Source organism: Gymnoscopelus microlampas (genome assembly GCF_963454915.1).
Source record: "Gymnoscopelus microlampas genome assembly, chromosome: 20".
NCBI lineage: Eukaryota > Metazoa > Chordata > Actinopteri > Myctophiformes > Myctophidae > Gymnoscopelus > Gymnoscopelus microlampas.
In genome coordinates, this window is record NC_139957.1 from 32165456 (window position 1) to 32179046 (window position 13591).

The 13591-nt window shown below is 45.6% G+C and overlaps 1 protein-coding gene across 2 annotated transcripts in view; it reads right to left on the minus strand.

The window, feature by feature from the left end:
- Positions 1-13591, minus strand: part of LOC311035951 (latent-transforming growth factor beta-binding protein 2-like) — a 118716-nt gene that overhangs the window by 22670 nt on the left and 82455 nt on the right. The window contains exons 13-27 of one of the 2 annotated variants that reach the window (XM_084044467.1): positions 13032-13051; positions 12767-12803; positions 11731-11814; positions 10745-10870; positions 10018-10146; positions 9306-9425; positions 8755-8874; positions 5790-5909; positions 5485-5607; positions 5222-5347; positions 4987-5112; positions 3927-4052; positions 3087-3212; positions 1996-2121; positions 284-409 (exon numbers count right to left, since the gene is read on the minus strand). In XM_084044467.1, the coding sequence (XP_083900593.1) occupies positions 284-409; positions 1996-2121; positions 3087-3212; positions 3927-4052; positions 4987-5112; positions 5222-5347; positions 5485-5607; positions 5790-5909; positions 8755-8874; positions 9306-9425; positions 10018-10146; positions 10745-10870; positions 11731-11814; positions 12767-12803; positions 13032-13051 (1635 nt within the window). Of the gene's footprint in view, positions 1-283; positions 410-1995; positions 2122-3086; positions 3213-3926; positions 4053-4986; positions 5113-5221; positions 5348-5484; positions 5608-5789; positions 5910-8754; positions 8875-9305; positions 9426-10017; positions 10147-10744; positions 10871-11730; positions 11815-12766; positions 12804-13031; positions 13055-13591 lie in introns of both variants that reach the window. The other variant, XM_084044466.1, reaches the window with a different exon arrangement.

The following is a 13591-nucleotide window of genomic DNA, read 5'->3' on the forward strand; positions in this document are numbered from 1 at the left end:
AAAATTACACATTCAAGGCAGCTGTAAAAAATTGGTTCTCGGCTCAAATGGGTTCCAGTTTGTCATCTAAATGAAGGGCTTCCAGACCACAGACAATAAGTCAAAGATATGACAGGCATCATTTCCATCGGAGTTATGACTCATTTGTGTCCGACTGGGTTGGAGTGGGGATGGATGTCAAAATGAGCGAATAGCCGTCAACGGCCGTGACTGCAGGTCTGACTTGATCTTAGGGGGTATCCCGTGTCAGTCAAGGTAAGAGCGCGGCTCGGGTGTGCGGTACCTTCGCAGGAGACTCCATCGGGTGCCACCGTGAAGCCAGGATCACACGCCATGCAGGAGAACGATCCCTCTGTGTTGGTGCATAACCCCTTGGGACACACCCCTGGAGTCTGGCATTCGTCAATATCTGTCAGATATTGTGTGTGCGTGCGGGGGGGGCGGGGGGGGGGGGGGGGGGGGGGGTAGAAGAAGAGGATGGGGTAGAAGAAGAGGACGAAACAGAGACAAAATAAGAGACAGAGAGAGAGCAGTATCATCAACATAAAGACTGATTTACACTTAGTTGCGCGCCGGTGTCGTGGTGCAGTGCATCGTGTTGTGAGCTTGTAGATCGGCTATTTCCAATGTGCAACACCGGCGTACTACCAAGTATAAATGAGGCTAGACATGCAATAAGGTCAAAGGTAGGTTAGCTGTAGCCTGTCAGGCTGAGGAGACAGAAGCCTGGAGCGTTCTCAAATCTCTCAAATCAAGTCACTATCTGATCGGTTAAAGGTACTGATAGCACAGTGTTTTTCAGTCTACACTACAGCGCACATTAAGTAAAGCCCTCTTTATTAACTTGCACTGACAGTGCTTTATTAAAAAGGGTAGAAAGATAAGTATGCAGGACGGGCATCGATTCCAAAACAGCAAGCTATTACAGGTGGCGTATAATTACTGTATCTACAAACAGTCCCTTGGCTCACTGTTATGTGATCACTGGGAATTCCTCGACCTCGGCACAGATTGTATTTCTTATAGGGAAAATAGTGCAGGGTATTGTTAAGTGATTGAAATGGCTCGGTTTTTGCCTTTGGGTCAACAGAGCGGGTTCAACGGGGCAGACTCGCTGCACGGAGGGTAGGGGAGTGGCTGACTTCATTTCAAATTAAGCCCTTCATATTTTCCATGGCATTGCAGACGTCCATTAAAATCCAATCAGTGGGTGACACGGTCTTCGAGGTGTTTTGTGAAACGTTTTCCCAGGGCAAAGACACATACACTGTAAAATCTGGAGTCTTGATTATTTTAACACTTAGAGGTCCATTTTTACACTCTCGGGGTTAAATCGACACTGCAGATTTTACAGCGTATCAGAGGGGGCTCTTCCTCTCATGCCAGACTGGCGCTTCCATTCAAAAACACACGGTGTAGCACTGACCAGGGGCCACGTTTGAACGCTCTTAAATAATCATTCCTTTTCTCCTTCCCATGAAGTCATGACAGAATCGAACCTCCCTGGATTCGTCAAAGCTGTCTCACCGCATTTATCTCATAAATCATGTCATGACCAATTAATGATCCCTTTAAGAATTTGGTGAAATCATCTTTTGGGTCTTTGGGGCCTTCTGCTTACATCAATCCCCCTGAAGACTATGCTTTTGTACTGTACCGACCACGATCAGATAGGTAAGGTAAGGCAAGGCAAGTTTGCTTGAATAGCACATTTCATACACAGAGGCAATTCAAAGTGGTTCACATAAAATCGACTGAAAGAAAAAAGCGTGGAAAAATAAAAAAGATTAAGAAAAAAGTACTACAAAGCCAAAAGCATACTAAAAACAATATAATCCAACAAATAACAATAACAGCCAGAAAAAGTCACAGTACAATTTGGAGTCATTGTACAATTATTAGCAGAAATTAATGGCAGAGGTGAACTTCAAAGTCTTTTCCAGATCCAAGATTAGATGACTTTATTCCAGCTATGTGTAGCATGTGTAGACTTACCCTCACAGCCATAGCCGTCGTCAGACAGCTGCAGGCCGGGTCCACAGCTTCTGCATTCGTAAGACCCCCGGGTGTTGTGGCACAGGCGTCCTGGGCACACATTAGCGCGCGAGCACTCATCGACATCTGGACGCGGACACAAATGGACACATCGCACTGCACATTACCATCTCTGGGCTCAAATCAGTAAAGCCTGCCAGCGGGGCCCAATCAGCCAGCTCAGTAAACACTGGAACATGGGCCGAATTATGAATGTCGACGCCTCTATCTCTTCAGAAGAGTTATTGACGGGACTTTGGTCTGACGTCACCGGGGGTCTATTTTGGAATCGGTTGTCTCATTCCTGTTAAGCAGGGATCAGATGAGCCTGCAGCGCCAGAGGCAAAGAAGGGATCTGGGATCCAGCAATGATGTGATGTCTAGGAGGTGTATTTTGAGATTTTGAGCTCAGAAGCAGAGGCGGATTTGTATCCAACCAGTCACACCTGATGCCGTTTACACACAAAACTGAACCGGCTGAACGCATTCAACCCCCAGCGGGGTGCTGAATGGAGCTGGCATACGCACTCACATCTGTCATTCAAAGGGGACGGGGGCAAGGTGGAATACGTTCAGCTTAAAACAGTAGGCTTATACTTAACACACACACACACACACACACACACACACACACACACACACACACACACACACACACACACACACACACACACACACACACACACACACACACACACACACACACACACACACACACCCACCCACCCACCCACCCACACACACACACACCACCCCACACACACACACACACACACACACACACACACACACACACACACACACACACACACACACACACACACACACACACACACACACACACACCTGTGGTCATGTATACTGTACATACTGTACTACTAACATAGGCAATGAAGCATGTGCTTGCACACACACTCACACACACACACACACACACACACACACACACACACACACACACACACACACACACACACACACACACACACACACACACACACACACACACACACACACATGCACAGTACATACGTACATTTCGAAGGCCTCACCTTCACACAGCTGTCCATCCTCAGACACTCTGAATCCTGACCTACAAGTAATGCATGTGAAGGAACCGTCTGTGTTGGTACACGTTCCCCTTGGGCAAGAACTGGGCAGCGCACACTCATCAATATCTAGAGGATGAATGAAAGCCAACACCAAACAGACTATTAGTTGCTCCCACAGCAAAGACTGTGCTGGTGAGATGAGATACTATCTAATGTCGTAGATTGTGAAAGAGTGTTGTCACAGCAAAGGATTTGTTCTCAATGAGTACAATTTGTATTATAAGCAGTGGTGGAATGTAACTGAGAACATTACTCAAGTACAGTACTTACAGTAAGTACAAGTTTGATGTACATTTACTTTACTTGAGTATTTCCAACTTTTAATCCTATATTCAACTTTGGCCCTAGGCCTTTTACTTGTAACAGTCTTTTTTAGACCCTCCAGAAAAATGCGATAATGCGATCGCAGAATTTACATAATCAGCAAAATGGCTCAAAACCTCAAAATGGCATCGCATCGCATATTTCACAACTTTTCACATATTTCGCAACTTTTCGCATATCGCATATTTCGCATATTGCTGCATATTTCACAACTTTCCGCATATTTCACAATTTTTACTTAAATACAACGTCTACTTCCACCAGTGATTATAAGGCAAGAAAGTACCTTAACCAAGAAGGATGGTCACATCAGTCCGCTTGGGGGTCTAGCAGTGAAACTACTTGGGCTATTGAATTACCAGTGGATGCCATTTATTATGTACAAGTTCAAGAACCTAATTAATACAACAACAACAACAAAAAAGCTTTAAGATGAATGGCAAATGGTAAACTGACCTTCGCAGAGCTCTCCATCATACGATATAGTGTATCCTGTAGGACAGGCCTCACACATGTAAGAGCCCTCAGAGTTCAAACAGATCCCGTTGGCACAAGTGGACAGAGACTGGCACTCATCAATATCTGGGGGAGGCACACACCCACACACACATTCATTACTCTAGAACAGTGGTTCTCAGACTTTTACCAGTCGAAGACCCCCAAATTAATATGTATTTGACCGCAAACCCCCATCTGAAGATATGTTGTGCCAGGGACCCCGATACAAGACTTGTGTATGTTTCAAAAACATTCCACATTTTTCACATTTCTTCAAGATTTTTTGAAAATAGCTGATATACAAGTTCGCAATGAATATACGGTTAAAGTGCTTGAACTGATTTTTATACTATATTAACTCATTTTGCTGGGGACCCCCTGAAGGACCCCTGGGGGTCCCCGGACCACACTTTGCTCTAGAACACAGTTTCTCAACAAGTGGTCCATGGACAACTAGGGGCCCATAGCATAATTACAGAGGTGGCCCATGGGAAAATGTTTGATTTATTTATTTTAAATATATATTGTACCATTATTAAATGTATCAAACATTTTTAACTAATATTTCATAATCCATAAAATGTAAAAATTTAATTTTGGAACAATTAAGGGCTTGATATACTTTGTTGGTGTTCATTGTCAAGCAACTAAAATAGCAATTCTACAAGCTCACAACTTGCGTTGTAGATTGACTTGTTGGGATAAGAGGTGGGGTGGTCCTTGATTGTTCAAAATCTGCTGGCGGTCCAGAGCTCAAGAAAATTTGAGAGCCACTGCTCTAAAAGACTGCATAATAATGGGGTGAAATCAGCGGCTAGTAATATATATCAAGTTACAATGGCACATACAGCACAACGCAAGGAAGAGTTTCAACATACTGTAAGCATTTTTGGCTTGACAAATTGCCCAGAAGCATTGAGTAATTTGAATGAGTCACTGCGGAGGAGTCTCCAGGCGTCGGGGTGGGTATTGGGTTGGGTAAACTGGAGGGAAGAGCACGACTTAAGACTGGACTTACCTTCACACCTCCGCTGATCCTGGGACACCCTGTAGCCAGCCTTACACTTTGTGCAGCTGTACGAGCCCTCAGTGTTGGCACACACACCGCCGAGACATACGTCGCCCTGGGCACACTCATCCAGATCTGAAAACAAAGAGATTAAAAAGATTGCAGCCACCACAAATGAACAAATCCCCAGTGTGCTGACAGTTGTAGTGCAGCACAAACTTTTTGCGCAAGAAATATTTCCTACCCTCGCAGTGCTGTCCGTCAGCAGATGGTCCAAATCCATGCCTGCAGTTTTGGCATGTGTAGGAACCCTCAGTGTTGACGCAAATTCCCACAGGGCACACATTATGAGTAGCGCACTCGTTGACATCTAATTTAAAGGATAAAAAACAATTAGGAGGCGAGACATTATCTTGCTGCTGAGACAGATTTGGTGGGGAGAGCAGAGATGGGTGCGGTGATAATGAGTTCCACCCAGTGGGCCTACATAGATAATCCTTCACAGACCTTCGCAGGCTTTGCTGTCTGAGGTGGCTTGGTAACCATGGTTGCACGTGCACTTGTGGGTTCCATCCAGATTGACACACCTGCCGTGGAGACAGACTCCGGGGAGCAAACAATCATCCACATCTGGGGAGATGAGACACCAGAGCAACAGGAGAAACTCGTAAATTAAAGACTACCGCTCGCTCTTTAGTAACCTTTCTTAAACCCCCCGTGGACTTCAATAGAGCTGGACTGGCTTCCGTCGTAAGAACTATTCACAGTTACTTTGCTATGTGGGCATAAAAAAATTAATTAAAGAAAGTTACCGTGGCAAATGTTGTCCTGTGAGAGTTTGTAGCCGTGGAAACAGTTGCACCTGTAGGAGCCCTCGGTGTTGACACACCTACCGCGGCCGCACACCGATTGGTCCAAGCACTCGTTCACATCTGAGGACAGAGGAGGCCGGGCATAGCATGCATGAGAAGGTGATTATGACAGATTTACCCGGGCCGTAATTACATGCTGCGATTACATCATGGCAGGGACCAGAACGCCGCTCATGAATGCCTGCTGTTATCTAGCGCGCTGGCCCAGTGCTTCCCACTTCATGCTCTAAGTCGGAACACATGACGATGGGACATAAATAAGTTGTGTTTGTGGAAAACCTCATGCAGAAACACTGTTTCATAGTGGAATCAATGGAGCATTAAAAAAAGGTAATATTTTATATTCTCTTGGCGTGTTCTTCAATAATGTGTGTGAGAGAGAGAGAGACAATAAAAGCAAAATAAAAGGAATAGAAAAGGAAAAGTACATGTCTTTATTTTCTGAGACGTACAGTAAACAATGGACTTTCCTGGGAGAAGATGGAGACAGAGGTCACACACAGTGGGAACAGAGTGAGAAAGAGTCACAGACAGGGCTTTGTCTGTCTAGCCATGGCCAGCAGCCAGATGTCTGTCATTGTGGGCCAATGCTTTGTTTCTGCAATCTCCTGGCATCTCTCTGGCCTTGGTGATAAGCCCTGACAAGGGACTGGAGCTGTTTTCCCTATCACACCAGAAATTAGGCTTATCCACGACGTGGCCAATTGGGCCTAAACTACTGCGCTACAGTCAATTGACTGAGGAAAGCACTGGAACCTGCCGCTCATGTTGCCTGTTTTTATGTGGCTCCCTCAGCCTCAGGCGTATGGTGAAAGCCTGTTAGTAATGCCTGTGTGGGTGTTCCGAATAAAAATATTTACCTCTGCTGTCACCCTTCATTTATAGGGGAAGTTCCTCTCAGTTGCTATTTATACATTGACATCGTTACAAAGAACATGAGTGACATTAGTGGATCAACAATTAACAAAAACATAAAGGAGCTTAAAGGACAACTTTGGTTTTTTACAACCAATGTTTATGTTTTAGATTGTAATTAAAGTAAATAAAAGATGAGTGTTAAAAAATTTAAATTTACTGCTTTCTATAGTTTTAGCAATTTTCACAATCTTTTTTACAGTGTTTTCACAGTGGGCGGGGGCATTCTGTCCGGTGGCTAAATATGCATTTTTTTAACACATTAACCCGGCGTTTTCTTTATTATTATTTACAGTAGCTCTTCTAGCCCCCAATAACTCACATCTGGCCATCTCAGACAGCCGGACTTTTTTTATTGTGTAAAAAAGGCATATTTAGCCACCGGACAGAATGCCCCCGCCCACTGTAAAAAACATCGCAAAAAATGCTAAAACTATAGAAAGCAGTAAATGAAAAAAAAATTACACTCATCATTTATTTACTTTAATTACAAGCTAAAATATAAACCTTGGTTGTAAAAAAACAAAGTTGTCCTTTAAAGGGGCGGGTGGTGTTCTGAATGGGGTCTCACACGCACATACGCACGGACGAGCAAGTGTGCACACGCACACGCACACACACACACACACACACACACACACACACACACTCACACTCACACTCACACTCACACTCACACACACACACACACCCACCCACCCACCCACCCAGTGATTTGGCGTGATTGGTTAAAAGGTTCACTGAGAGACTTTGTTACAACGAATCCAAAAACACTAACAAATTACACCAAGTTCATTACCACATTTTCCAGTGGCCGTTCAGTCAAAGTCTCTCAAGCCTTCACATTTCTGGAATACTCTCTCCAGGAGCTTGGGTTTCCAAACAAATTAGCAGGGGTGTAAGTTCACGTAAAGGGAATGTGGCAACACTAGTCAGCCTCTTACGTAACAGGGCCACCTCCAGGTTAAGGGCTGGCGGTGTGTTATCCTTTCACACGTCACAAAACTTATATAATTTAGTTTGTCGGTCACTGCGTTTTGAAAATCTCATAAACAGATATCATGACCTCACAGTGTGTCACACAGACGATACTATGGGTGAGTGACCCAGTTTGTTTTCGTGTCAGGACCTTTTGACGATGGGGGAATCGACCCCATGACCTTCCCATACAGCTCCTATGACTCCTCAGTGGCCCAGTAGTGGAAATAAAGGCCTGCCGTCCCATGCTGGGCTCAACAGCACAGTGGTCAGAGTCCTCCAACAATAACAGACTGTTTGTTCAAGGCTGTGGCCGAGGGGAAATATTTGGACTCTCCCAAATTGAAGTATTATAAACAAGATTTTTACGGCAGCAAGTGATATGAAAAGATCGGGCAATAACACGGCAAATGTGCTTCGACAATATTAGGTCTACGCGGAGGCGTGCAGGGTGGGAATGGAGGAACGGATTTATCATAAATGGAAACACTGAGAAATTCTGATTGCAGAGAGAGAGAGAGAGAGAGAGAGAGACAGAGAGACAGACAGAAAGAGACTGTGGAGGGTTGCACTGTGCCACGGCAAGCAGACATCATCAGAGTGGTTTTGGGACTGCGGTGGGGGCCCAGCAGTAGTGCGCGCCGTACATAAAATGTCCAATATTAAGTCTTTTGAAGCATGAAATCCACTGCACTTCCCATACACATCCACAGTCATTCCAGCCCTTTGAGCAAAAAAGCCACAAGCACCAGGGCTGATTCGGCTCGGTCAGTTTGCAGAGCTGCACTGTGTCATGGGGCTGTCAACACGTCCTTAAGGGCACGGACTGTTGCCATGACACTTGTTGCCAGGAAGGTTATTTCTGATGGTTGTCGCTGCGGGAGCTTGGTCTGCATTAAAACTTGAGAAGGTTACCTAATAGAAGTGGGCCATTTTAATGTCGGACAGGGAACCCTGCGGTTAATTTCCAGGCAGTGGTCAGAAACACCCCCGCAGGGGGGGCGGGGCTTACCCACACATCTCCCGTAGGCGGGCCTGAACCCAGGGCCACAGGGTTGGCACTGGAAGGAACCCGGGGTGTTGACGCAGACACCTCTGGGACAGGAAGTAGGATCTCTGCACTCATCCACATCTGCTCAGAGACAAGGCAGGGCATTAGAATAAAGCCATTATTTAAACAATGACTGGACAAGCACATAATAATACGCGCACGCACGTAACATCACTCTGGTTTTAATATTGTTGTTTTTGTTCCCCCCTTGGCAGACCGCGAGGGCAAACGCAACAATGGCTGTTCTGTAACTGTGCTACACATTAACTCATGGAAAGCTAACAAATAGGTCTGGTCTGCATTGTCATGCTCACTTGAGCATAGCGTCTGTATGTCTGTGTGTCTGTGTGTGTCTCTCTCTCTCTCTGTGTGTGTGTGTGTGTGTGTGTGTGTGTGTGTGTGTGTGTGTGTGTGTGTGTGTGTGTGTGTGTGTGTGTGTGTGTGTGTGTGTGTGTGTGTGTGTGTGTGTGTGTGTGTGTGTGTGTGTCTTGTGTGTGTCTGCTGTGTGTTACCTTCGCAGTCACCTCTCCAGGACTTGGCGTAGCCACTCTTGCATTCACAGGTGTAAGATCCGTCAGTGTTGACACAGTCACCATCCTGGCACTTGTTGGGCATGCTGCACTCATTAATGTCTGCCAGTTTGAACGACAACCAAGAGGAACAGAGGAGAACAATGTGACTATTGTGTTCCACGGTATTAATCACTACTTTCAGATTTTTTTAACCACTTAAGACCTATTTCAAATTAAAAGAATTATTCAAAATGATTCTTTCTGAAAATTACTGATTAGTTTTTTTAAAATATATTTTTGGGGCTTTTCTACATTTATTTGATAGTACAGATTGTACAGTGACATGCAGCAAATCCGCCACCAAGCTCGGGAATCAAACCGAGGCCACGCTGTCAGGCATCAAAGCATATGTGGTACGCGCCTTAACCACTTGGCTATCAGCGCCCCCCTACAACTGCTGATTCACAAGCTCACAACGCATCGCATCAAGACAAGTTGTGAGCTTGCATATTTTGAGTACAGTATAAATTACCTATAGTCAAAATAGGGATGCTAGGGTTGAAGTTAAAGTGAGCAGTACTGACAGCCCAGAACTTATACGTATGAGTCTATAACAAGGACACAAAGAGAGCAACCGTCAGTGATTCTTGACATAATCCTTAAAAAACTATCAAAGCAACTACCCATCACATCCGATGTCCATCCACCTTACCTTGACAGAACTTCCTGTTCTGGGTGATGACCTGACTGTAGCCACTGAAGCAGTGACACGTGTAGGACCCAAAGGTGTTCACACAGTGGCCCTTGCCTTCACATGGGCTGTCCTCACACTCATTGACATCTGTGAATAGATAGAGGGTGAGAGAGAGAGAGAGAGAGAGAGAGAGAGAGAGAGAGAGAGAGAGAGAGAGAGAGAGAAAGAGTGAGAGAGAGCAGGCAGCAAGAGACAAGAGACAGTGAGAGGGAGGTGTGAGAAGAACAAGAGAGAGATAGCGAGAGAGAGCAGAGGAGAGGAGAGTTCTTAAGTTACATTACGTTACAGTTCCATTTCACCACTGGAGACCGTACGCGGTCCAAGCCCGTCCACGGTACAAGCATTCCACAGTCATGGGTCTGAGCCCAGCCGAGTGGAGCAAAGGCTTTGGCCTGGGCTCTGACGGTGAAGTAAGGGGATCACAGCACCGTGGCAGCTCTTTGGATGCACTCATCCACAGTGTTGTCAGGCATCACAGAGCGGGTCAACATAAACAAACGGATCCCTTTCAGTTTTGGCTTGCTCCGTTTCTCGGGACTTCTGCGCCGGGGCAAGCCTTTGGTGTGAAAGGCGTGTGCTCGCGATGAGACGCTGACAGGGCGATTTGACAGAATCCCGCGGGGCCGCCGCTCGCTGCATGTGTGTTTTGTGCATCTCTTTTAGCGTCCTCTCAGTTGTAACTTACCAATGCAGTTGGTCTGCAGTGCGCTGAGCTTGTACCCTGGGTCACAGTAGCAGGTGTAGCCTGTCTGCACTGGAATGCATTTCCCGTGGCCGCAGATGGTGGGCGTGATGGAGCACTTGTCAATATCTAAGAAAAGACCCAGAAGTACAACATTTAGCATCTTGCATTCTCAGTACATGACCTAAGTATACAGACGCACACTCTTCAGTCTATTACTGGACAAGAATTACTCAGCTGCAGAAAAAAATAGGTGCATTCCGCCAACACATGTTGTTTCTCCATGGAAACCGCCTGGCTGTTTTATAGGTGGAGTCTTGGATGAGAGGACAGCTTTTTACAGAGCTGCAGTGTTCTAACAGGTGGTATGGAGCGCTCACAAAGGGGTCGGTGGAGAAACAAGGCTGCCGGCCATGCACAGTGGTGCCTGTCAATGGTGTTGTTCTTGTCTCTTTCGGTCCAAAACGGGTTCTAGTGTGCAGGGATGTTGGATCAGGCCGCAGGGGTTCTGGCTGACAGAAACAAACCCAGCGATGGCACCTTCCTCTGCTAATCTCTCTGTCTCCTCTCTCACTCTGTCACAGTCTTTATTTTCCCCTGCCTCCTTTCTCTATAAACCTGGCCATTATCCAGTCCCGACAGCTTCCTCTTCCAAGAGGCGCACTCTCTCTGGTTTCTCGCCCTCTCACCCTCTGTGCAGCGCGGCATCCGCGAGCCAACTTGGCTCCGAGAAATGGGGTCGAGTAAAAGGACAACACATGCTTAGCTCTCCCCTGCTAAACTCTGTGTAAAGCCCTGCAGAAGAGGCCTAAGGGAAGTGCCGCTGCCTGCTAGCAGTGGACAGAGTGATTGCCTAACTTGAATGTCTCCAGCACTATGTTGTGCTTTGGGGCCTAGGCTCAGCTGTTACAGTATGCTCCATTCAGTTCACCTGACCCCATTCAGTTCACCTGACCCAGTATTCCACACAATGCATTGCTGAGTCTCACCTGTGGCCTTTGTAGCCGAGTCTATGGGGGCAGTGTCATCAGTATCTGGCTTCAGGTTGATGATGGGAGAGTCAGGAGAGGCCTCTGTTATGTGGGAAACAGGGAGAGAAGTGTTAATCACAAATAACCAGCTCAGTGGCCTTGTGGTTAGTGTCTGCCCTGAGATTGGGAGGTCGGGGTTCGATTCCCCGGCCGGGTCATACCAATGAAAATGGACCCAGGTGTACTTGTACATCGAGTCACCTCATGCTACAGACACAGGAGGTAGGTTGCCATAAGGGCCTCAGCAAGGCTTACTTACTTACTATCAACCTAGTGTCCCTATTTTGGGCAGGTCATTCTATATATATGTTTTATTAATTAAAAACAAATGTGATCAAACATTTCCAATAATAATACCAAAATTGTCAAAACATTTCAAAGAATTTTAAACATTTCAAAATCTTCAGAAAAAGTGAAAAGCTCTATTTTCAACGCAAGGGCTTAAGTGGTAAATATGTTCTTATACAGTATGTGTCGATATACAGTATATAAGGCCTAAGTGGTTAATGTGTCCACAGAGAGAACCTTCCACAGTATCACATGGAATAATTTCTCGTTCCATATGACCTAAATGATATACTCCCTGTTTTCTCTACCACCACCAACATGGCAGTCTCTCCCCAGGCCCTACTGCAGAAGCGTGGCAGCTACATAAAGATGAACTAACAATAACATATATAAATCAGCGGGACCGAATGGAGTCGACCGTCAGATGTGGTGTTTTCACTGGCATGTAGCAGACGTGCGTACAGTCTGCCACTGCAGTGCAGGAGAGATTTCTAGGAGACGCGTCAGTAGTGACTGAAGGTAACAAATCTCTATTTGCCCTGGAGCTTTTAGATGCTATATCAATACGACAAGAACAGCAGTGTAAAAACACCACACTAAATCATCAGGGGGGGGGGGGGGGGGGGGTTATGATTACATATATTGAATTGACAGCATTTATTATCAGAGGGATGTTCCCTGTGAACAAGACAACAAGAAAAAATACCTGGATATTTCAGCGGTGAGTCAGTGACAACTGTTGGCTGGAACACAAGCAAATATTACTGGTTAGGAAAGGATGTAGGTTAAGTTATGGCTGTCATATTCGCAAGTCCCTTTTCGCATGCAACCACCAAGAATTGTGTTTTGCTTAAGTTATGTAATCAGATAGGCCCTCACAAGCCTTCCAGCTGAGATAGCTGGTGCATATCTTTCTAAGGTAAACATTTCAAAGGCATGTGGCGAGGAGTTGACAGGGAAGAGGAACTCACCACGCTCAGTATTTCCACATCTGCTGGGAGACAGAACAGAGAAACAGCGTTATCTATAGTGAAATCTGACCTTCCGTGAGCTTTAATAAGGGCCATTATCAGAATATCTGCCCATGTTGTCTTTGGGCACTCGGCTTGCGGCTTTTGAGGTCTTCATTTCTTAATAAAGCAAAGCTTACAGTGCATTCATCCTTTAAGTCACACAGAGAGGCTTGTATTTGAAAACAACGCAGACTACCGGCCATAAAAGAATGCAAATAGAGACAGGGAAACAGATATCTAAGATAACGAAGACCAAAATCCCTAAATATTTACAGAATGGTCTCCTTATATAAATCAAAAAATGTTACAGCTATGCCAACAAATTGCCTCATAGGCATAAATCAGGGGAGGGTTCCTCACAGAATCCCAAGGTTGCAGATGTTTAACCTTTGTAGACTTTTCATTCCACTGCAGTGATGCTGAGGCACTCTGGCAGATTGAGGGAGATGAGTGTTCATCCTTACGCTCCATATTTCTCAAATGACAGATAAAGCCTTTATTTGTGGAGATCAAAACAT